Raw genomic sequence first — 26,163 nt, forward strand, 5'->3', positions numbered from 1 at the left:
AGATTATTTTTCTTTCTGTTACTCAAGTTTTCAATATTTCACTTTTCCAGCATAGCTTGTCTTTCTGAAAAATGCTGTAAATTATAATCATGTGGTTATAAATTACAGAATTATATAGCTGATATTTATAAAAATTTAACTCAGAGCTAAAATTTGCATATGTCTCAATTGCCATAAAATTCTCTACTAGTGCTTGCCCTATCCACCTATAAAGAACAGCTAAATATGCAATGAAGAGAAAACCTTGAGGATATTGGAAGCCCATGTGTTATGCCATATACATATTGACATAAAAATTAAACTTGCTGGGGGGAAGGGGAATGGGAACCCAGAAAACCCCAAAAAGCAAACTCAAGAATGTCATTGAAGGAAACATGTTATGCAACACAAATATTGAGATAAAAATGAAATTTTCTTAGGGTCAGCAAAATATCTTCTCTTTACGGAAAAAGTACTTAATATCTCTCTGTGCCGATTTTATCTGATACAGTTGAGATGCATTTACTGTGCTGAAAGATTTATTGAGCTTTCATGGAAAGAGAAGCATGTTGTGGGTTTTTGTTTGGGTCAGTTTCAACCTAAAATGCTAAGCAAAATAACAAAAAATATTTGGATGTGGTGTTCTTACTAGAGACTGTTTTTTCCAAAGGACGCATTCTGATACTCCCCTAGCAGCCTAATGAAGTATTTACAGCATTGTGTCTGTGTTAGAAATTCAGACAGGCCTAGAGAGATCAGAAGTATGGGAAGAACATGAAAAAAGACTTAAATTCTGAAAATCTTGCCAAGGGTCAAATTGAACAAGTTCTCTGTAACCAGAATTTCCACTGCAATCAATTAAGCTTGTATGTGCAGAGTGCATACAAGGTTGATCAACACTTCCTAAGTGGGGTAATGGCACTATTTAATGGAAGATGAATATTTGGAACACAGCTGAGTCAGAAGATGAAACTGAAAAAGATGAGAAGTAAATGTAAAAAGAAGAGTGATGAGATTTTCATGGATTGTGGTAGCAATGATGATGCCGTCTATGCTCAGGCACGTCAGATCAAGCAATAGGAGATAAAAATCTTCTCTCTGAAGGTACTTATTGCTGTGTCAGAAAGAGCTAGGCAAAGCTAAAGAATAAAGGAAGAGGATGTTTCACATCCTATATAACTGGTGCAGTGTTCATGTAGCAGTAAGGGGATGGAATGGGGCAAATGTGTATCAGAAAGCATTCCCTAGCAGCAAAAAGCATTTCAATATGGCAAGTTTCTCATCAGTATTAGCAGCTTAATTATGGAGATGTTGGTAAATGCATCTGTTCTCTCTCATGTTTTTGAAAGCTGCATGAGTATTTCAAGCCATACCAGCAGCCTCCAGCAGCAGTTTTCTGTGCACTGGCAATGAAAAAGCAAATTGCAGCAACTGTTAGTGTTACTGTACTTTGCTGTTTCATCTACAAAGGAAATTCTTGACGCTCTCTCCTTGACGCTCAGAGTAAAAAATATGGGAACATTTCTTTTTTGGCTGCTCATTTTATATATATGCCTGGACAAGCCAAATACTTTCAAGTCAGAGCCAAGTTAGAACCAAGCCTAGAGTCTGATTTGTCTCTGGGAACCAAAACCAAAGCTGTACTACTAAAAGCACATTGTAAACTTAATGAATAATGAAATACAGAGAAAAAAATTCTGGAGACCAAGCCCAGACAGGGCAAAGGCAAAGTACTTAATGCAGTACATTTGTTTTGCATTACTATGGAATATGCATTTTCTTTTTAAATATTCAGAACATTCACTGCAGTTTAATTAAGCATTGATTTACTAAGTTTGTAAGCTGTGTAAAAGCCCTAAGAAGAACTTTGGGCCACAAACAGCTTCATATCACCAGCCCTATAAGAGCTGATAGTGGTTGCAGAAAAATATTTTACCAAATGCTAATACAGTAACCATAATCCAAGAAAGGTCACATTTGAGATGCATTAGGTCATGCCTTTTTTAAAATGTGCTTTTCCTTTTTTTCCCCATCAGCTCTTGAAAAACTTTGGAAATATTGTGTCTCATGACCCAGCCCCTACCTGTAGTTAACTGATTCCAGAGGTCTCAACATGGCCTGATAAGCAAATACAAGTCCAATTCAATGACATGCATTACTGCAAAATTAGGCCTCAGCAGTTTGGAGGAGACAAGATAATTTGATTCTCCAAAACATTATAATCCAAGCTATACCCTGCCATTGTGTTATGACAGCTGAAACATAGTAGACATTAGTGTTCAGAACTAGTCATGATGATCATAAAGAAATGGTTTTAGAGGAAGCTACTTGACCATGTTTGCACACATTATGTAGCATTTATTCACATCTAAGATAAAATCATGAGGAACCTTGCAATAGCATTTTGCTGTCAGGTGTTCAGCCTCGGGTTGGCTCTCTCACAGACAGTACAAGTAAAACAAGAAATAGGCTAAGCCACAGAACAACAAAAGATTCCACAGCCAGTGCCAGCCTGAGAAGATTCAGGAGCATTTCCAACTACTATATTTAGCTCCAAAGTACATCTGTAGGTGATGAAAACATATCATACGCCCTGTTAAGACCTACCTTATCACATGGTAGGATGCTTATCTCCTGTCTTGAAAATAAAAACTTTAAAATTTCATGAGAAAAATCAACTCCACAAAAACATTCTTAAACACATTTGTTACAATTGAGTATGAAAATCTGTTAGTTTTCTTTGGGAGCAAGAAGCTGGACTCCTAATCAGAACTTGTGAGCATATTAATTTTCATAATCATTAAAGTATGTGCATGTGATGCACATAAATCCATGTGTGCTTTTTCAGCACTTGGCCAGCACTCAACCCACTACATTAGGACACCCCTAAATGCTATTTACAAGATGTCTGGTTTTAAAAGAATACATCCCACAGTTCTGTACATAGAGAACCATATCCAGGGGATAAAATATCTCCTTGCTAATATAATACTGTTGGTGTTTATTTTGCAGTCTCTCTCTCTTGCAGTCCTGTTGGGTGCAGAATAGTCATTTGCCTCAAAGAAAGGACCTTTCAATCATTTTCCGCTAAGAAAAATAAAAAGGAAAGAAAAAAACATGAACACAGAGCAATGCCAATAAAAGGCATCCTAATCTCTGTATTCTGATATACAGAGTATATTTACACATACTTACATGGCAACTAGAAGATGGGAAAACTTTAGTTAATTTCCATACCTCTTAAATGATGCATGGATAGCAATAACAAAATATTAAGTTGATTTTTTTTTTGTTTGTACTTCATTGTCTTCTGATTACAAATTTCAGTTAATCTGTTTATAAGTACATGCTTCATTTGGTGTTCATTTTCTTTTGTCACAGGTTTGTTTATATTTGTATTCCATTGTGCTATGAAAGAAAATGTGCAGAAACAGTGGAGGAGACATCTCTGTTGTGGCAGATTCCGACTGGCAGACAATTCAGGTAAAGGCAGTTCACTGCTCCCCTCCTTAGGTGCTGCATTTGTCTATAAAAGTCCAGGAAAACAGCTTGCTATGTTATTTTAATATCATACAAGGTAAGCCACAGATATGGGTGATGGTTTTGGAAGGCCCATCAGACCCTAAAAATAAAATAAAACATAAAAAATCCAGAGATTCAAACTTTGTCATTCCAAGCCCAGTCTTATTCATTTTCTCCTATAATAAAGTATGTTGACTTTGAATTGCGTGTATGGTTAAGCTGATGTGCGAACAATTCTAAAAAGTTGCATAGAAATATTACGACTTCTTTTGCTTTAATCTTTGCCTTTTTGTCCTGTCCTTTGCCACTGAATTCAGAGACTATTAGAGACTCAGAAATGTAGAAAATTTCCTTAACAGAAGCCTGATTAGGTTCTAGAAATGAAGTTCACCTTCATCTGGAACAGTCAGAGTGAAAGGAGAGATGTTGGTTTGGACGCATGAGAAGTCCAATGCTTGGGCCACTATACTTACAGTTTCCTGCACCTTTGGCCATCTTGGATGGCCATAGGACTGCTTTGTTCAGGCTACTGGCTCTTCCTTTGCTGTCTGATGTGGTGATTTGGACCATATAATTCTTTCTCACATGGTTCTTGTTCAAGGACCAGTGTTCAAATCTACAGCTGGTGTAAGGTGACATAAGGTCATTGCTTTCTATGGTAAACTTTCATTTTGTAGTAAGAGAACTTCATTCATTATTTCAAAGGGTTAATACAAACTAGGAAAATCATTTTCATTCTGATCAGCCATCCAATTTATTTCATATGTTCAGTTTCTATGTGATTAATCCTGTAACTCCTGAACTGATAAACAAAGATAGATCAAATTATTTCCTTTTTTTTTTTTTTGTGCTGCTGTTGGGCAGCTTGTGAATATGGTAGAAATAAATATGAATATGGTAGAAATAAAAACATTAAGGATTTGAATATTTCAGTGGTATGGTTAATGTGATGTCATTATGTCTGGCGTAAACCAGTTTATCTCCATGGGTTGGTTTTAATCTCCATGAACCTGACACTGTTTTCAGGCAGAACAGTGAAATAGAAATCAAATGTGAACTTGCAAAACTGAACACTCTAGCAACAATTTACTATAATTTGACTTGATTTAAATCAAGACTAAAATGGCCCACGTGTCTTTGGCTTGGACTTCTCTTTCATTTTGTGAATTTAATTGAAGTGAAATAACAGTGAATAACAGCAAGATGACTAAATTGTGAAACCTCCTGCACTTACCAAAATTGTATGGTACAAAAACTAGTTACCTACTTTTATTCTACTGGTATTGGGATATTTGTGGTGAGTTTTTAAATGTTAGTTTTCTTCAGTCAGTTTAATGGTATTAGCTATTTAATTTCATTTTAGAAGTTGTTCCAGCATAGGAGCCTATTGTGTTAATGTTTGGACCAAATTCTTTAAATGTGAACTACTGAATAAACTTTATTATGTAAATTGTGCACCAATATGCCAAACAACAAGCTAGTTGTTAGTATGTAGTATCTTCCACAGCAGCAGCTGCAGATCAAGCCCTCGGATGATAAGATCATTGTAAATGATCCTATCACCTTTGGATTTTGCTCTTCAGGTCTGGAAAGCCCTATACTGCTACAGAGCTCCTCTGCTCTTCTGCATTCTGGAAAGCCAGGTCATACTTGCAGTTCTGCTGTACAGACAAACTATTGTTAGAATGTTAGAGCCACCAATTTCAACTGTTTTAGTAGAGTAAATCAAGTTGGAATACTTTTATCATTCTTAAGAACCAAAGAGGATACCTAACAGGAAAAGGAAGGGGTATTTGTTATAAGCAATACTAAGAAATGCATCAGATATTTGAAATAATCATAATTGAAAAAATTAGGTATTTATTACGGTAGTTATTAAATGTAAAACTTCTCAATCATTTTTAGATTGGAGCAAAACAGCAACCAATATTATAAAGAAGAGTTCCGATAATCTTGGGAAATCCTTATCCTCTAGTTCCATTGGCTCCAATTCAACCTACCTAACATCCAAGTCAAAATCTACGACAAATACATATTGCAAACGAAACAGCCATACAGGTGAGTTCTTGCATTGCAACCCAGTGCATCTGTGAGCACACAGGTTTGTGTTAAAGGCACAGCAAGCATTTCTACCCCAAGGTAAAAGAGAGAAAATTTCATCAATTCATATAGTGCCGGTATTTTTTAAATATATGTTACTCTTTAATAAGAACCATTACCTAATGTGCAATATATCCAATATATAGATCTGAGCTCCAATATGTTCCCATACTAAATGAAATAGGCTTGATGAAAGCAAATTTTGCTTATTATCCTATTGTAAACACAGGGTAGCCAAAGCACAGAGAGATGGCGTTCTTCACCCAAGGTAACATGAAAGCTGGCAGTACAGCTGGAAATAGGAATCAAGTCTTCAGAGTTCAAGTCCACAGCTGATTGTCTTGGTTAAACTCCTTTCATCTAACTGTAAAACATTTATGGGTAAAACGACAAATGGAGCCTACTCGGAAATGGATACTGTGTTCCCAGAGTATGCATTGTCTTGCCCTTCTGCAAATAGCCGTATCTACTGCTTATTTATTTAGATATCAATGGCATATGTAATAAAAGGCATCATCTGTATTCCACTCATACCGTGAAAATGTGCTAATCTTAAGACTTTAAGGGAGCAAAGAAAGAGAGCAGCTGGAATGATTTGCAAGTTTGGTTGTGTCTGAGATAATATTTCAGAAATTCACTTATATAGTTCAGATTTTTTTTGTTACTCTGGTTTTGTGACTGCATGTTTTTGTCCTGTGTAAAGTCACATAGCATTATTATGCAATACTATTTTATAAATATAGTGGAAATAAAATCTGCGACCATATTTAACTCGAAGGTGTGTTTACTTGTTTTAAAATATTTATCAGAAAAATATGTTCAGATATGAAGCAGATGATTTCATTAGAATGCAAGTTATGTTATTTCTGAAGTATTAATTATTTTTGTTAAGCCCCCAATGTCTCATTTACGATGGGACACTCACCTTTCTTGATGCATGGCATAGTTTTCTGGAAATACCTTCTATTATTTTAATTGATGATCATTACCTGCTCCAGTTAGGCACAAACACTCCTTTTTTTAAAATTAATTACACTGTTGTTTTCTCACTGACCAAGATTCAGTGTGTCCATTAGCATGAGGGATTGTGCATCAGGCATTTTAAGGGCTTAAAACTTTATCAAGGACATGCAGAAAGTACATCTGCTTTGAATACAGTAAAAATGAGAAGTATCTTAGAAATTCTTGATGACTGATAGCACCTGAGCTTGCTCTCAGGACTGCTATTCACAACTGCACTGAGAGCACAGGGCTGGTGCCTGCCTCCCTGGGCTGCCTGTCCCTGCTGCCAGGTCAGGTTTGGTGTGCAGTGCACCCAGCTGCCCTGTTCATTCATCTCTTCCCTGCAGGAGCACTTCTGCCAGCAGTCTTCCACAAACAGCATCTTTAATATGTGGCTATCAATTAAGAAGACTTAGTGCTGGAGTTTTTGCAAGGTGTTCTTGAAGCAAAACAAATAAACTGTTCCAGATAAGAAATAGTAAAGTTAAAAGAAACTTGCTCATATATATTCTTCAAAAATTATTAGCTTAATCCCATGCGTAAATTATTGCTTAAAAGGATTGCAGTTCTTAATGCAATCAAAGTTTTTAATATGAAGAATTTTTGGACATTAAGAGAATACAACAGTTTTCTTTTTATTTTTTTAATTTTAATACATTTCACTTTGTTCTCCAAAATACACGTTATTGTGATACTCCACGGGAATTTTTGATAACACTAGGTTTTTAAATACTGACATATCTTCTCATGTGTAAAAATAATAAAAGTAATATAAAATAATATTCAGATTCTGATTGTTAATACAGCTGAACTTCTCAGTTTGCCAACTTAGCTAAATTGCAGGCAAAGAATGCCATAGCTACATGTCTTGGCAAGTCTTGTTGATACATACGGTAATAATGTGCTCCCTGGAATTGACACAAGCATTCATGTGTTTGTGGTGTAGATAATGTCTTCTAAGGCCCTTTCCTCATCAGTGGTGGAGCATTACAGGTAAAGTGAGAATTGCTTTTGTTGAATGCATGGTTGGAACAGGGTGGAGGGATGCTTCTTGCATGATGTCCTCATTGACACAGAGGATTTTGCTAATCAGAAATGCTGCTTATTTCTATTACATCTTGCACCACTGATGCTCAATCAAAGGACAAGCATGCTTCAAACTCTGGGTGTCTGCACTCTGCATGGGGCACACAGCATTTAGAGGATACCATTTTAGAAAACGGACATTAATGTCCTGAAATTAATGCCTGTGAGCAGTAGTATGGGGAAAGGAGATTATCCTGAAATTACCCATACACAAAGCATACATTAAAAAGCAAAACCAATCTGATTGGGTTCCAGAAGATTCTTTAGTATTTATCAAAGTTATTACAGAAAATTTAATATATTTATATTTGGTCTGTGGCCATTACTGGATTAATCTTCTAGACATTGAGATTTTTATATCCATTAGCACCCAAAATAACTCCTAATGATGAATTATATATGCCTGAAAGCCAACCTATGAACTGCTGCTTGAATACAAAATGCATCAACCCTCATGGGTGAACAAAAGAGGTCACTACGGCATCTTGTGCCTCAGCTGTCTACAGACCCAAACCAAACTACTTATAGAAAGTACTTAAATATTCTCTGTAACACTTCAGTGAATCAGAACTTAAGACGATCTCTGCAGAGAATTTGGTCATACAGCTCACACTTCAGGGATACATGATTTTGACCCTGTACTTAGATGTGAAGCCATTGGTTAGTAAATGCATACATTTGAAAGGCTCTCAGTACTCAGAAATTTGCCATTGGACATGGAGTTACTCACTGTAATTCATGAACATTCTTGCGTGCTTTGAAAATTCATCCTGATAAGCCTCAACATGCCTGTTTCTGTTTTAATGAGTGAAACTGTTTTGATTTCTCTGTCTGCAATCCATTTCTCCTTTGTGCTCTTTTATGGCTTGGCATCATGACTTTTCCAGGAATGGGTTACTTTTCTTTTCATTTCTAGTTGGTTTATTTCTAAGAAAAGTTTTTTATGAAGTCATGGTTCAAGTAGTATGCTTAATTCTTAAATGATCCTTTAACAAGGAATTTTAGGAGATTACTTCATTGAGGTCCTGTAAACAGCCATCAAAAATATCACTTGTAGAAGACATTTCTTCCCAGGGTGCTCCACCTTACTGCTGGCTTGCAGTGGTACAGATCTTGCCCAGGTTCAGGGAATTTATTCCAGCTTCACTGCGTGGAAGAGATACGACAGAGAGCTCGCTTAGGACAGCATGCTTGAGAAAATGAGAGACAAGCTCTCTCCTTCTCATTTCTCGCTACGTTAGCTCTACCTACTGACCGTTCTCTGAACAGCAGGAATGCGAGCCGCTGAAGCGGACTTTCCCAGTCTGGCTGGGAATTGCCTTGCTTCTTTACCTCTTCAGTTCACCCTTGACATCTAGCTCATGGACTCTGAAGGGAGACCCTGTTTTACATCCTCTGCTCCTTAGTTTTCAGCCTGCACATTATGGAAAAAATAAGGTGAGGCTAGGCAATCACAAAGTTTTGGCTCTGGTTATCTGCTTCAGGAGGAAAGACATCCTCTGCTACATTCAGCGCAGATTATATTATTTCTGTGCCTAGCTCAAAGCATCCACTGTTGAAATAATTAAATCTGTTCACAGTCATTCTACAGTACTTTATTATGTGGAGATACTATTTATGGAGATCCAGTGCTATCAAAATATTTTTAGTTTGTAAGATTCAGAGCATCAGCAGTAAATTAATATGTTAAAAGGTCATAGGAGTCAGTAACACTTTAGGCAAAATAATAGAGGGATAATTTCAAGAGATACCTGAAAGGTCTGCCCACAAAACCAGATATCGCAACAGAATTTAGAAGAAGCAATCTCAAGCCAAAAACTTATTTTAGGGCAGTAATTTAGTTCAGCAGTAGTGGCAATTGAAGGCATATCAATGTGGGAGTGACACATCTTTTGAACTGTGAATTTGCTTAAGAGGCTCTAACTACTTCTTGTTGCTTTTTCTTCCTCTTAGAGAATGTTTTTCTTGACAAGCCATCTTCAAATTTTGCCCAGGAGGATGGAGAACAGACATCAATCATCCCTGTCCATCAGGTTATAGACAAAGTCAAAGGATACTGCAATCCTCACTCCGACAGCTTCTATAAAAATATTATGTCCGACACATTTAGTCGCAGCACAAAGTTCTAACTGGGTTTCTGATTTGCTGTTTTTTTAAATCAAAGGAATACAAAATGTCTGCCTGGAATTGAGAATATTGAATGTCATAAAATGTGATCTGTTAAATTATTTTTTCCCCAGTTTATAGTGTTCTCCTGCAAACAGCTTCCACTTAAGGACTGATTTTTTAAAGTTTTTACTGTTGCGGAAAACGACAGTTTTTTACCATGGTATTGAGCTGTTTTTAAATGTGTACCAGCCAGCATGATGCCTGGACAGCTAATTATAATCTTGTAAGACTGAAGAACCACAAGCCTAACTTAAAATAATATAATCCAAACAGAAGCAAGTCTTGACTCCTGGAGAAAATAGCAGACATGTCATGCAGTACAGGCAAGCTTTTATTGAGAAGTTTTATGATGGTCTTTTTGTTTTGAAAAATATGGATTTTCCCTATGGCACTTGTTAGATTCTTGCTTCTTGAATGTCTAGTGCTCTTTATTCATAAGTGAATAAAACCCTACCACCACTTAAAGGGTTATTTTAAAACATTTTTGCCTAAATATACCTGATCATGCAAACCTTACTCACCAAAACAGCATATGCTGTAAATGCAGGCAAATTTGTATCCATATACATAGAAAAACAGTTTACGCAGAGTTGTGTTTCAGCATTTATTGATTGGTATGCATGAAATGCAGTGTCTTCCATCTCAAGTCTGTGTTTAGTGTTCTTTTTTCACAAAACAAAATAACAAAAAGGCATTCAACTATATATAGTTATATAAACATATACCTAAAACTCTCTCTACACATATTTTTTATAACAATACACACGGTAAATATGACAGCATATACCAGAGACAATCTAAAAGCTATGGACGGTGCTAAAATTTAAGACTAAATATTTAAATGCAAGATGAATTCTTTGTAAACCCATGAGTGTCAATCTCTGTACTTCACATATACTGTATGTATAGACACCTCCATCAGATGGCATTGCAACATTAGGATAACCTGGAACACGTTTACCAAAAATAAATAACATTTTTCTGGGCACATAACACTATCAGTATCCCTTTGTTGCCCTGTTGGATGACATGACTGAGGTTGTTGGATGCACAGAGTTTAAATGTTCAGGCAATATTAAGGGATTTCACATTGCTATGCTGTCTCCACGACACTGAGGGGCTTGGGGGCTGTGTGCAGAGAACAGACAAGAGCATAAAATGCTTACTTGTTTTACTCTCTATAAATGTGTGACATATTAGCAAGTGACATTGAGTGCCAGAAGGGCATTTCTCATCATGAACCATGTTTCACCCCATGACGAGCTTTATAAAAATTGTAGCTGCGCACGTTTCTGAAGGCATGTGCTGAAACATAAAGGGTTTTTTCAAGTACCGCATTCAGAGGAGAATGTCTCCTAATGGAGGTTTTAATTTTTTCAATTATCCCTTTTTTAGCCAAAATATTTTTAGCCACGTATTTAATTATTTGCATTCAGAGAGCATAAAGTTGTGCTGAGATTTTTTGGTTGCCAAGCAGGTGGATGCTCAGTGATGAGGGACGTGGGTTTGTGCTTTCTCTGCTCTTTGCACGTGCTTTTGTGTGCAGAGATCATTTAATGCTGTGACCGCACAAACGGCACATTTCCCCTGGCTGCAAACACCTGGTGGGAGGAGGATGTCCCGATGGATCCCACCCAGGAGCACCGCTGTCACTACACAGACCTGAGCAAAACCCCAGTCTCATAACTGCAAATACATTTGTGGTGTGTGAATGGAGGTCAGCCCCGTTCACTCAAACTGTAATTAATAACAGGGAGGAGTGTTGTCAGATATCTTTAATAATTGAAATAATTTACAGAGAGATTATGTACAAGCATTTACTGAACTTATATTTTATCTTCCCACTTGCTTAACTACTGTAGGTAATAGCAGCTTACTGTGAGATTTCTACCTGATTAAGATGTTCAAAAGTAAAGAGAAGGAGAAGCAAACATTCCTGAAAAAAATGAGGAATCAATAAATTATAACAGATGAAAAATATATAAATAAAAAACCCACAGCATCCTGAATGAAGCTGAGCTGTAACCTATCAGTTTAATGTACATCTACCTGTATTGTTGCTGAATTAAGATTTTTTTCTCTTTTTTTACTACCATGTAGTAATCATAAACTGTCTGTGTCACTTAGCTGCTCTTGAATGCTCTCAATTCTACAATGTAAAGCTTTCTGTTTTGTAGTTGACATGCTGTAACCTCCCTTGTACATATTTATTTATTTGTGAGGTTAAATATGTCAAATATACTTAGCACTATAATGACTGTTCTTGTTACTTTAATGCTAAGTTTCTGCTTCATCATAGAAGAAGAGGGAATGAATAATTTCTTATATGTTTTTTCTAAGTAACTTGTGAAACAGTTTACTGTAGCTCTACCTTTTGCAACTTTGAGGAAACTTTTCAGTGTAATTTGTAATACTAGTCAGTGAAATATAGTGTAACAGGTTTGAAGATGGACTAAAATGGAAAGAAACCTTTTCAAGTAAACATTTTTATGTTAGTGTTCCAAATAATTAAAGTCTTTTAATAGTGAATGGTTGACTTTTATTTTTCCTTTTTAGTGTTTAATGGCAAAAATTACACAGTGGAACTCTGGAAAATAATCTTGTGGTTTTTTTAAGTACTTGAGACAGGTACACGCCTAGCCAAAATGTTGGAAATAAATGTGCAAGACTAACTCCATCTCATCAGGGGAACACATTTTGCAGAATATGCCTTTCCCTTTTGTAATTTATTCAATGCCACATTCAGTGAATGACCTGGAAGTTATGCAATCTCATTTATTTACGGTGGCAGTCATGGCATAGAAATTAAAAGAAAATCATGGCAACTGACGATATGCTGGGCTGGTATTTTAAAGTAATACAAATGAATAATTTAAAACTCAGGAGTTATTCCTTTCTATTTGTTTCTCTGCAGCTGGATGTAGTCCCTCATTATCAATATTTTCATTCAACCTATAATACTTTGATCACCGCTGAAAAATTTGATTCAGCCAATCACGTGATAAATACACACTACTGTATAAACAACAAATGTCACACACTAATGGCCTACCTTTACTTGCTTACCTCTAAAGAAGATGGAAATATGCTGAAATGTGTCAGATCTGCTCCCCTGCATTTAAGTCTCGAAAATGCACAGAATACAAGGATTGATATAAGAGGTCTCTTTTAGAAAGCATGTAAAAAACCCCGTGGGAAAAGTGTAATTTCATAATGAGGCTGCTGGGTGCACTGTGTACAGCCTGTCTGTGTGCGTCTGTGGACAGTGAACACTGCCCTTGGGCTTTATGCCTCAAAGAGTGTGGGAGGACCCTCTGAGGGAAGGAGCCTAGGTTTTTTTTCCCAAGTAGAATCTTGGCAGATGCCAAACTTGTAAGGAGTGATTTGCAGCATTTGGGGGTGGATTTATTTTTCTCCTCATTTCATCACTTTTTAAATACCAAGAACAATTTTATTTTAATCCTCTACTGTTAACAGCTTCCTACTGTAACCCATTGAGTTACATAAAATGCCACTTCATTTTATTACTTTTGAAAGGCTGAGCTATAATCAGACACATCTATGTAACTTCAGGGACAGCTACCGAGTTACAGGGCAGCAATGTGTCATTCATGGAGTCATTATAAAAACTTTTTATGCATTTGCTGTATATAAAGATGCAAACCCACATAGGGGTCAACGACTTCGGCAAAGGGTTTTGGAAGTTAATGCCAGGGAAGTCAATCATGCAAACCAGTCTGTGGAGCAGACTTTTCATGCTTTCATGCCCAGCACTCCAGCTACTGATGTGCTAAGGAGGCTTTCCCTTTCACCTTCCACTTAGCTGGGCTTTGGTTACTCGGTCCATTTATTTGTCAGAGCTCCTGGAACCATGGCGACACTTCCATCCTCGGGACAACCATTTACTGTAGTGCTAGAGAAAGGAAGAGAGGGACAAAAAGAAGAGAAAGGGAAACTGAAACTGAAAGAAGGGAAAAGGTAGTTGCCAAGGCCTGCTTTGCATCTTACACTTTTCACATGATTTTTTGCCCCTTGCCCAGGTTGTGTCACCCTGGCCAACAATGGGAACAAGGCCATTGGAGTAGGTAGGACACACCACCATCGCTATTGGTGCATTTGTCACTGTGAACTACTGTTTTCGATTCTCCAGCTTTAAGTTGAAAATCTTTCATGATTCTTCAAGGGAACAATTCCAGCATTTCCATGCTTGAAGACTTATCTAGAATAATATTTCTGTTGTTCACAAAGAAGCTAATTCTTCTCAGGATGAGAAATCAGACTGATAAGCACCACACCAGAAATGGCTAAATAAATCCCATGGAAATGTTTTCTGGAAGGATAACCCTTCCCCAGAGGCATCTGCTCACTCAAAGCCAATTCTGCTGTTGTTCTCACTAGGGAACAGTTTTAGTACTCATGATATGAGTGCACATTTTGGTACTGTCCTTATGGATTGCTTAACCACAACCATCTGTGCTTAACCACAGCCCTTTGAGTGACAAAGTTCTCTCAAGGTGTGTTGAGTGATCTACCTTACAAAATAAATGCAGTTTGATTCTTTAGCTTGTAACAGATAGTCTGAACTGGGCACTTTTTATCCCAGCTATGCTGGTAGGAGTTCTTAAAAACCATACCTTTAGATAGAAAGGGGTTCTCAAAAATTCGAACTGTATTCCATACATTAAGTGCAGGAGAAAGAGCAAATGCTGCTACCTTCTGGTCTGATGCTTTCTTCCACTTCCAGGTTTTTCCCAGTCTGGGAGCCCTCCAAAGTGAGGGGATTAGACAGCCATGGTAGGGGAGTGGATCCTGCTCTGTCTAGTGGTTGGAAGACTCCCACTGTCCCTGTCCTGCTGCATTTCATGTGTCTCCAGCACCAAGTGCAGTAAATGCAATAATATTTTGCATTCTCAAGATTCTGCTCTGGTTTTCTTTTCTTCTTGTCTGGCTCCCGCTTTTCCAGCAGAGGGCAGTGGCATATTTCTAGTTATAAATCCAGTGAAAAATGCAGAAAGATTCCTCCATATGTGCACCCGCGCAGAAATAAGTAGGAGAGTTCATACCAGGTTTGTCTATTATTTAGCAATCAGTTACATCACCAGATAAAGCAAACACTCTGCACTCAGGGAAGTAAGGGAAGAGAGCTGTCTACCTGCATTTGGGCATATTTAGTGGAAAGAGCAATACAAAGTCTCTCTGTAATTCTTTCTCGCTGGTTGTTACATCTCCTTTTTTGCTTAGAGGAGATGCAATGGAACGAGCAATTGCAACACTTCTGTCAGCTGAGCGAACAGAATCAGCTCACCATTTCAGGCTTGTACACTTGTACTTATTCCACTATTGGGCAAACAATTTGATTTTCTGGAATGTCAGCCTGTGACTCAGAAATTCACTGTATGCATAATTGTCCAGGGAGGAAAAAACTCCAGCAGCTCTCTGTTGACAGTGGCACATAAATTCATACCTCCCTACCACTTTTTCCATCAAGGACATAGGAACAGATCTGCTGTCAGCTGGATCCTCTGTTCAGATACTCCTTCCCCACGGCACATATTACCCAGTCAGCTCAAGAAAGGTGCAGAACTACTGGGCTACAGAGCCAGCTGTCCAGCTGCCCCATGGCCATGCTGTCATAGGGCAGGGCTGACCAGAAAGCTGCTCCATTGGAAAATGGCACCCTGTCGAAATTAAAATGTCTCATCTGCAATTCTGGCTTGTCCCTGGACTCTCACTGGCATGTCCCTCTGAATGCACACTGTACCAGCACCAAGCTAAGGGGAGAGAAGTTGCCTGGGGGAGATGGAGCAGGGAAGGCAGGGAAGGACATGGCCTGCTCTAGCCTCACTTCCTTTTTTTGGAGCATGGCTGCTGTGGCTGTGGGAAGAAGGAGCAGTGGGAAGGGAGTCCCACAAAGGGTCAGGACTTGGGGTACACAGCAGAACAGATTAGTGTGACAGATGTCATTACACCATCATATCTCCAAAGACTTGTGGTGTAACACAAGTTCAGAGTTACAGCACAGCTCTGTTCCTGGTGCATCGTCTTTTGGTGTCCTTACAAGAGCACAGCTCTAAACAAGGCAGGAGCCAGCATGAGCTCCCCAAAATTTCTCTGTCCTCCCTACAACTAATGCTCACTTCCCAGGAATGCAGACATGTCACTATTCCTCTCAGTCTAGCTGCAAATATCTCATTGCTCAGATACAATAATTTTCTAGAATTAACCAAGGTGCAGGGTAATCTGGGAATTATGACCAAGATCTGCCTGGGTCACAGAACCACAATCAATTGTATAGGACAGTGAGGATGCTCCAAAAGGGAGAACAAGCATGGAAAAATAGCATTTGTAAAGCTTTACAGAGGCTGAGTTGCTGTGGTTTTCCATGCAGAGTGCAACTAAAAGAGCTCTCAGAAGAGTTCTCTGTTTGCACAGGCCCAGGCCAAGCTCTGTGGGAAGAACAGATCAAGGGGCTGGAGTTCCAGCAGCCTTGATGGACTTCAACCCATGAGTATTGTTTTCACCCTTTCTTTGGTGTAGCCTAGAGATGGTGGTAACTGTGGAGCAAGATTTGAAGCAGTGCAGCTAATACTTCTCACATGTTAGGAGGACTGAGGCTTAAAATTGCTTCAGGCAGACTGGGGCTTAAAATTGCCATTCAAAGCAGCCCCTACTCCTTGCTACGGTTAGGTGATAGTTTTCACCAGAGGTTAGAAACTTATGTTTATTTTAGCTAGATTAGATCCTCCAGATTTTTGCACCAGTTTTAGAGGGAGGTATGGTGATGTGAGTCTGTCATGGTACTCCTGATGTGGCTGGGCAGAACTGACAGAAAAGCAAAATGCACATTTCATTGCAGAAAAGATCAACCAGAAAAAGATCAGCACAGGCAGAAGCAGCCTGTCCCTGAGAGTGTGACTGTTGGATACTGCTGCTGGGTTACAGCCAGCTGATTTTAACACATCCTGCTCTTTTATTTTCATTGATTTTTCATTGATTTTTCAATGTCTTTCAAAGATGGGTCTTTTTCACTTTGTCTCTTGCTTTCCCTAAACTGAAGCAAGCTATAGTTCAAAGCAAATAAGCAATTCCCCAATCATATTTTATCCTACCACATGTAGTATATGAAGTTTCCTATATTCACCAAAGGAGATCCTCTCACCGCAATCAGACTGGACATCACTTGGGGACTAATCCAAAGACAGTCTAAGAATTGCCTCCTGAGCAAGGCACAGGTGAGGGATATGTCCTAGTGAAGCACTGGAAGACTTTCAGGAGAAGACTCTCTGTCACTGGAGATGGCTAAGAACAGGCTGAACCTGGGCTTCCTCAACCCACGCATGTGGATGCCATCATCAACACTGACAGCAGTATCAGGTGACACAGAGACAACCTCCTGCCCTGTGATGATCCTCTTTAATTACATGGAGCTATTTTTACTAACACAGCACACCATTTGAGGAGGAAGGTGCTCCCACAATAAATTCATCACTACCCTCTCTCCTGTCTTATTCACTCCCCTCAATTTTTTAGCTGCAAACCTTTTGCCCATAACAACATCCACCAAGTAGCTTCACCCCTCTGAACAAGGACCCCATCACACTGCCACACTGCCAATAACCTCTCCAGTCACCAGCCTGTCCCCACTGCAGCAACAGCCCTTCTCCCTTTACTTAGAGAAACACTCTCTGTAGGGTAAAGCAGAGATGGCCACACAGCAAAATCTCCCAGATCTCAAGCAGCCTGGCACTGGCATGGTGCTGTGGTGCAGCTGTGACTTGCACATGTGCTGGAGGAGCAGGTGCAGGCACCATTGCCACATCACCCCTGAGCCCTGGTCCCTTTTAGAGGTGGGTTGGTAAACCTCTGGGTTAGGTTTTTGGGCGTATGTATCTCAGGCTTGATTCTGACAGCGATTTTAAACAGGGAGGAATAATAGACACCCTCCTGAGAAGCTTTCTGGTTCCATTTTACTTTAAAATAATACCCAGTACAGACTTCTGTGGGCTGTTTTCACTAGAAACCAGGGCTTCTCACTGCCACCTTTATGGACCAGGTTAAATCTGTGCCAGGGCTTTAGGTATTGGTTTTACTTTTTAACCTTTGCAATGAATTCATGCAGTTGCCTCTGTGAGCATGGCAGCTGTTACCTCCTTTGACTCTGCCAGGAAAATCAACAGGCCTTTTTTTACCAGTCAAAAGAAATAAATCCATTACTGAAGATGCTGCAAAAGGCATTTCAGTGTTTTCCTTTGGTTAGGTTAAGAAAAGAAGGTGAGAAAGAAGCTTCAGGGATAATGTTCACACAAAGAAGTTTGACTTAAACTATTGAGTTGACTCAAAGGTTGACTTTGCCAGGGATGGCAAGAATTAACTTCTCCAACACTTGAGCATGTAGTCACAGAGTCTGCTGCAGTTTAAGCAACAGTTTTAAGCAGCCTGTTTAAGCAGCCATTTCGGCAGGTAGTCAGCAGGCAATGGGATGGGAAGGATATAAGGAACAACACAAACTGCACATACAGCACATGTACACATCCCAGACAGGTCTGAAAAATGGGCCGTGTGTTTGTTCTCTGCTTTTTTTTCTGAACCACTACATACACAATTCATCACAAGAGCAAAACACTAGCTTGAATTGTCTCAAAGTCAAGCCACAGAAACTAACAGATAATTTTCCAGGATATTTGCAAATAAATGTATCAACCCAGCCCCACACATTGAGGCATTTAATTAAGTTACTTGATTTTATTTTTTTTCATACCACAGGAAAAAAAATCCCCCTTTGGCAGAGAGTCCTTCCTCCTTAGATCTCAATCTCTGCCTAACAGGATTTTTATGCACACAAACCTTGAATTGTCTTGGCGCACACAAATCACGACAGATTTGGCTGCCTGATGATAGGAGCTGCAGTAGCTTATTCACATAAACCAGACATTTCAATGTGTGTAGAGCAACCCCTCAACTGTGATTGGCATGTGGTTATTTCAACCAGCTTGTTTCTCCCATGGCTGGCACAATGCCAAGAGAAGCATTTTAATATTAAGGTAGATGTGGAAAAGCAGCAGATGCAATAACTGAGAAACAAAAAAAAATATTGCTTTATGAAGTGTTTTGGCTCATTTAACTGCTGTAATTAATTATTGATGACTAAGTGCCTGAGTTCAGGAAACAAAGGTTGTTTGTCTTGTACAGTTTCATTTGTCCAGTTTGGGATGGATAGGATCCACTAAACCAACACCCACATGTGAGGTAGGAAACTCACAGAAGTAGTTTTCTTCATATCAGCTAAATCAGGACCAGTATGCTTTAACTCTTTTGCCCTACACTTGCGATTTATTTCTTAAGCCACACTATGTAAGAGGATGAGGAACATCAGCTTCACTCAGGTTGATCAGTGCCCTCTTACCTTCCCCAGATGTTGGTACAGCCAGAGCCAGTATTGTGCACAGCCTCACTATACAGTTTTGGGGTTTCTACCATGGGTGGGGCATTAGTGCTGTGGTTTCCCAGAGCTTGCCCATCTATTGCAACAAAAATGCACAAACAATTACTATGGATTATCCGCTTTACCATTTTATCAGGATCCCTTCAGCTGCACAGTGATAGCTTTTAAGTTGGAGTCATACACGGCATATATTTTCACTGCAGAGGTAGCAGAAGCTTAAAGCCATGGGTGGATGCTTCACCACATGTATTCTCCTTGGCTGGCCTCTCATATCCACAAAATTGGACCTTTCCTCAAGCGCTCAGACTGACCTTTCCACAAATCTTGAGTCTCAGACTTAGGATGAAGTTATGATCTTTTAAGAAGTTTGCCCTATCCTCCTGAGTCATTAGGGCTGCCAAGGTGAAGGTTTTTCATCCACCTCTTTTTCTCCAAAATGTTTCCCCTTTCAGTTGTGACAAGTTAAGAATTGAGCTCCCTGCTGCCAACCCTCACTCAGCTGATGCACTCTGAATTGCTGTAGCAGAGCTTTGTACTCAGGACCTTAATGCACTGATTTATCAATTGTGACATGCTACTGATGGCTTCTTCTTGTGCCTGTGAATCTGGGTGTACTTGGGGTATAAAAAACAATAAAGGATTGCTTGTCTTTGTGAGGATTTTTGTCATAAGAATAAATTATTTCAGGGTAGTTGAATGAGGAAAGAGTATTTGCTATTTGTACCCTTTATAGCTAAATTATCTCTGAATTTAAATGAAATTATCATTTTTAAAAGGCAGAACATCAACTTACAAGACCATTGGATAATATATATGTAGTGTTTAAAAATACCTGAACATTTTGTGGGAGAAAAAATAAAGAAAGAACTCCTTTATCATATGGGATTTATCATACTTTTATCTACAGATGGAATGCTGCTTCCAAGTTTATGGCAGTGGAGTTTAAGATGAAAATCCTGAGTAAAGAAAAGGGAATTGCATCTGATCAGTTACAGCATGAGAGAGAATGAACAGCACATCTTGCACTTCTCTGTCTGAGAGATATGAAAACATCTGCAAGTACGCTTACTGAAATCAACCATCTCCACTTGCCCTGATTAATGCACCAATTGCAAGAAACTGTCAGATACCTTAAACCAATAGCAAATTTATAGTAAAGACTCAGGTATGAGCCAAAACTGAAAAATCAAGGCAAAAAGCAGCCTTAAGTTACGTCATTTATCTCTTGAAAACGTGAAACTCTGATGTAAAAGCCATCTCAAATCTGATCCCAAAGGCTATCCCAGGAGGGTGGCAGGTGGCTCCTGTGACACTTCACCAGGCAGACTGGGTCACTAATCAGACTTACAGTGAGATGTCCAGGCTGGAGCATGATCTTGCTGGGACAATTTGTATTGGTGAGGGACTTGGCACTCGGCCTCTGAGGAAGGGACCTGCCACTGCACTGCTCTGAGCCACCTTTCTCCTGAAAAATGGGAAGTGAGGGAGAAGAGAGCTATTTCATGTGTAGCTTGATTTGAGGATACTGTGTAAATCCTTACTGGAGATTTGGGAGAGCTGCTGCACTCTGCACTGGGACCAAATGGGGCTTGGCAAAGGACAGGTGTCACAGCATTAGCAGGGCAATAGAGCGCTAATAAATCCCAAGTCCCATGAGCCCAGCTCAACCTGCTCAGTGGGAGCGTTCCTAGAGCAGCACAGGATTTCGCCCACCAGGAAACTGCATTAAAGAGCAGGACACCATCTCCCCTTTCCCTCTCATTCCTCGCTCTTTTCATCTTGTGGTTGCTATGCCGCTGAAACAAAATGTTCCTCCTGACGGCAGCGCTAAGCAGAGCTCAGTTTCTGCAAGATCATTATTCCAACTCTCATCTTGCCCTCAAACTTGCTGTGGATCTCCCGGTGAGCGCACCGGCACCTGGAGGCAGACAGAAAGCAAAAAGGACACGCTGCTCTCCGAGCGCCCCACTGGCACCCTCAGATCCTCCTGCTCTTTATCCCGGCCCCAGGCTCCATCCGTGACCCTCGGCACATCCCTCGCTCCCCATGCTCCTTGGGGCTGACTCGGGAGCAGGGCTCTATTCTTAGCTGGCCCTGGTGGCAGCTGCAGCTGTGGGCACAAGGCCGCCCATGGGAAGGAGGCCGAGCGTGGCCATCGCGTCCCACCGAGCAGGCCCGGGCCTGAGGGGAGCTGGGCGTGCTCAGGCATGGGCAGATGATTAAAAATAAGTTACCTCGGGCCTGGGGGACTGAAACAGTTAGGAAAAAAATCCTGTCTAGAAGCGTAGAGGAATAGTCAGTGATAAGCAGCCACAGAGTAAGTAGTGATATGTGGGAAGCCTCTGCCACCAGAAGCCATGCTGCTGGTTGTCTGGCTGTACTCGCTTTCCTGCTGTAGCCACAGAAATGTCAGAAATGAAAAAATGGGAATTTTATCTTGCCTTGCTTTAGTTCATCTCTGTGAAAAGGGCTGCCACATGCTTGGCTCAATAAATCCAGTTCAACTTCTGCATGCAGCAGTTCATGAAAACACTCATTAGAGAGAAAGCAAGGCAGAAGTCACTAAGATTCACCCATGACCCTAAAGAGATCCCAACTCATGACCAAAGCTTTTCCTAGGAAATCTGTCACACAACAAGTGAGAAACACCTCTGGTATAATTGGCTTCAAATCCAGGTAAAATTGGTGCGTAAGCTATAGGGCAAAAAAGACACTAAAAAGAAGCCAGAGAAAATGCTGAAAAGGTCTCAAATTTTTTTACTGGAATATGTTAACAAATTATATACTTTTAATTCTTCAGCATCTCTTTTTAATTTCAAACAAAAACTGTATATACAAAAACCCACAGACACTGACAGATGTTTCTCTTTTACATATTTATGCTTCTGAAAAGAAAACTACAATGGGAAATAGTGATCAAAACAACTTTTTTTTTTTTTTTTGTCAGAAATCCCTATTTATTCCACATTGATTTCAAGCCTGTGCTCTCCTGAGTTCAGAGAAGCCCTTCTGTGCGTGAGCAGTGCCACTGGACAGCAAACAGTGCTGAGGATAACACATTTTTCCTGTTCTGGAAATTTTTCCTGCTTAATAGAGGGAAAATTTATTTAAATAAGGCACTAGCAGAAGTTTTTTCTGAACTCAGTGCAGAGATCCAACAACTAAGGGCATTGCAGGCTGGAGTCTATGGCTGAATACAAAATAATAATTTTACTGTCCTTTGAGTGGACAAGTAAGGCTGCAGTAGTCAATCTCAGAGCTACCTTTGCCTCCTGCCATCACCTCAGGCAGCTTTTTGAGCAGTCTTATCTATTGATTAGGGTTTCATATGTCTTTGTGCTTGTATGAATTTTGTCTCACCTAGTATCTGCAGAGTTACTGGATTTAAGTGTTGTACATGCAAAACTCAATTCCCAACACATCTGTAAAACCACTGCCTGCATCTGATTTCCACGTAGCACTAGGACTGCCACCTAGCTCCTGTAGCAGTGTGACCTGCAAGTCACTCTTCAAACTTGTCACCCCAAAACATATTTTGACTTGTAGGGCATTCCTTGGGGCACTACTATTTGGTGTTGGGGGAAGGGGTGGGAGTCAACCCTCTAGCTGCTACCTCCTGTTGGATAACTGTTGGGCTCAGAAAAATTGGAACATCCTCAAGAAAAAGCAGGGGAAAAAGAAATTCATATGGAGGAACTGAATAATAAATAGCTGCAGCAGAAATGATCAGTTGCAACTGCAAGGTCCCCCAGTTCTTGAGCACCTGGCTGTGATTTGAAGGTTCCTAACTACCTCAGAGTCAGTTTTAGCCTTTTTCTTCTTTTTTTATTTTTCTTTAATTCTCTAAGAATATTAGACAAATAAGTTTTAGATGTCTTTGTGATGTTATTGATCATCTGTAACAATTTTTGCCACTTCACTGACTGTTCTTCTGCATTTGCATAGTGTCTGGGGGTTTTAGCATACCAGGTAGGCCGCTCTGTGCAGAAGATGGGCTTCCCATGACAGCGTGATGCACAGAGGTGCAGAGCAAAGCTGCTGTGCCCCCCACCTCACATCCAAGCTCTTCACTGAGTTCACCCTCTTTAGGTTTACATTCTTTGAGCAGGATGAGAAAATAATTGCTTCTCTTCCTTAATTGTGGTTATCAACACCCTTCTCATTCCAAACTCAAAACACAGCTTTTGTAACAGCTACTGAGAAGAAATTAACTCTACCCTAGCTGAAACCAGGACAGGAGCCCAGAAAAAACATCCATAGGAAACAGACATTTGCAATAGTCTGACTCAGCAGCAAGAGCAGTAACTCACTGAGCATTGGCACAATACCACTTAAGACAAGCCATAAAAGTAAGGAAAGGTTTGGTTGACTGTACATGCTTCTTTTTGCTCTGTATATGGCTGGTGAATGGAGAATTCAGTCTCTAGTATGGCCAAACCAGCACATTCTACAACTTTAAATTGCTTGGATAAACTTCCTCCTGAAAAGAATTGAAAGTTTGCAATAAATTTCAATGCGGTCATGCATTTCAGTTCTTTTCTTTCTGGTCATTAGGTCAAAAGAGGTTTCAAATATTTTGGTGTGAAATTCTGAGAAATATATTTGCAAATTCTAGGGTCAATTCCTAGGAACTTGTGCAGGGTGCAACCAATCAATTCCTCCAGATAAGCAGAGCATAATTTGCTTACTGCATTCACTAGATCTGATTCTGTCAAACTTGCCTAATTTTGAAGCTAAAGATTTCTTACCTTAAGTAATGTTTACTGCTTTTTGACACTGTTTGAGAGACTCACCACAAAAATGAGGGGAAATTACCATTATACAAAACTCCAATCAAATTCTCAAAATAGTCTCGTCAAAAATAGGAATAATTTTCTCTAAGTACCACAAGATTAAATAATAATACCACTAGGTTGTCTTCTAATTGCATTATGCTTCTTTGAACAATTAGATGCACTTACATTTTCAAGCACTTCTCTGCAAACATGAGGATTAGAAATGAATGCTTTACTTTTTAAATGCAATTAAGACAAGCAAACAAACAATCTCAGCTTCAGTTGGCATAAATCAGTATAGTCATACTGGGAGAATTAGTCTATGCTGGACTGTTTCAGTTAATAATCACAGGTTCTTCCCATACATCTCTTTCCCACTTCATTTATCTCACATGCTGCTTCCCAGTCCTGTAATAAATTCTAAAGAACTAAGGTATGACTTGTTGCAAAGAACAACAGATACATTTTTCCTCAGCCTGAACCCTTTGCCTTGAACAATAACTGATGCATCTGCAGGCTAAAATATTTGTCCCTGCAAGTGGTCTTTCCCAGTGTCTATAGCTACTTGTAGCAAATATTCTCAAAACCTTAAACCCTTAAGCAGTTAACTTAGGGTCTCACTGTGGTCTTGCAACACACCAAACTGATTGCAGTGTAACAGCAGTGCCATAAGATCTCAGGTTAGGTCAAAATTGGCCCCACAGGCTCCAGTGACCGGATAGGCACCTACACAGGGCAGCCAACACAGCTGTAGGAGTCCAAACACACCCACTTCTATCTCTACTAATTCTACCTTGATTTTGGTTGTCTCACTCTACTTGCTACTTTTATGGGTCACTTGGGAGGCCAAGGTTGGGGGGCACAATGCTGGATCCCAGCCTGGGAAAGCTGTGGCTCCTTTCATGTTTCCCTGTTTGGACCCAACGATTCTCAAAAGATTTTGAGGACTCCATGTGCTCTTTTCTCGTTGGAGTCCAGACCTGTTCCTTCTTCTCTCATCAAACAAACCAGCTTAGATGCAAGATTGGAAGAACTGAAGATAATTTGTGATCTTAGCACTGCTTTTCCCCCATTTTAGGGAGTTTGTTCTTGGTTTCATTTCTCTATCACATTTATTGGGGCAGGAGCCAGTCTAAGTCGTATAAGCAAACTCCTCACAAGGTTTGATTTCTCAGCTTGATGGTCCTATAACATGACTTTATTGCTCATAGCATTTTATAGTCACAAATAATGTAACTGTCTCTTGCTGCCTGGTTGCCAGAATAGCAAAGAAGTGCTAAGTGAAAGCCCTATTTTGCATTAGCCATAATACCTTTTAAACTGAGTGCTTCAATTTGTAATTTCCTGCCCTAAACTACTGGTGTTTCTTTTTGTTTAACTTCTATGTTGAAAATACTTCATTTCAGATATTTTAACACAGTAATGCTCCTACATAAGTTTAAAAATTCCAATTTTAATATAATTTTAGAGTCCAAAACTGCTTTATGGGCTGGCTCACTACATCTTTTCTTCTTCTTTTATTCTTTTATAAAAACCAAATCCCAGTTGTGAGTTCATGAGCTGTAATAGAAAGAACATGCATATCTGGGCTCAATAGAGTACAAGTAAAATTTACAGTTTATGAAGGGGAATTCTTTCCATAGATTTTTTTTCTTCTAATTCACCAGACAGAAGCAATTTTCTGGTTTATTCTTCGTCCCTTTCCAGAGGTTCTGTTTCAGCAATAGACCAGGTTCCCCTCACTGCCACCCAAGGATCGCAAAATGTTGGCAGCACTTCAGCCCCTGATAATGCTTTTCAAACATGTGCAGCACATTCCAGTATAGAACTGATGTCATTTAGGGGAAGAGCATGGAGAAGAAATAAAAATCTCCTCTAAAAATAAAAGAAATGGGAGAGAAGATAACTGTCACTTCATGGTACTGCCAGCCAGAGTAAGCAATATCTCTTCTACTGTGGCTTTTCATGTGCGGGGTGTGGTCTAGGGAGAAGCTAGAAATTCCCTGTCTGAGGGTCTTTGATGTCACCTTTCCACAAAACACTGTGCAGGGGCTACAACAGAGGGGAAGGTAAAGCTGGGACTTTTCT

The 26,163-nt window shown here is 39.6% G+C and overlaps 1 protein-coding gene across 4 annotated transcripts in view; it reads left to right on the plus strand.

Moving 5' to 3' along the window:
• ADGRG6 (adhesion G protein-coupled receptor G6) overlaps window positions 1–12,519 on the plus strand; it is a 110,519-nt gene extending 98,000 nt beyond the window's left edge. For 2 of the 4 annotated variants that reach the window (XM_058801318.1, XM_058801319.1), the window contains 3 exons: window positions 3,361–3,462; window positions 5,407–5,559; window positions 9,643–12,519. In XM_058801318.1, coding sequence (XP_058657301.1) covers window positions 3,361–3,462; window positions 5,407–5,559; window positions 9,643–9,818 — 431 coding nt within the window. In that variant the 3' untranslated portion in view covers window positions 9,819–12,519. Of the gene's footprint in view, window positions 1–3,360; window positions 3,463–5,406; window positions 5,560–5,830; window positions 6,542–7,549; window positions 7,597–9,642 lie in introns of those variants that run through there. The other 2 variants (XM_058801320.1, XM_058801321.1) reach the window with 2 other exon arrangements.
• The last annotated feature ends 13,644 nt before the right edge of the window (window positions 12,520–26,163 follow it).

Source organism: Ammospiza caudacuta, chromosome 3, assembly GCF_027887145.1.
Source record: "Ammospiza caudacuta isolate bAmmCau1 chromosome 3, bAmmCau1.pri, whole genome shotgun sequence".
Taxonomy (NCBI): Eukaryota; Metazoa; Chordata; class Aves; order Passeriformes; family Passerellidae; genus Ammospiza; species Ammospiza caudacuta.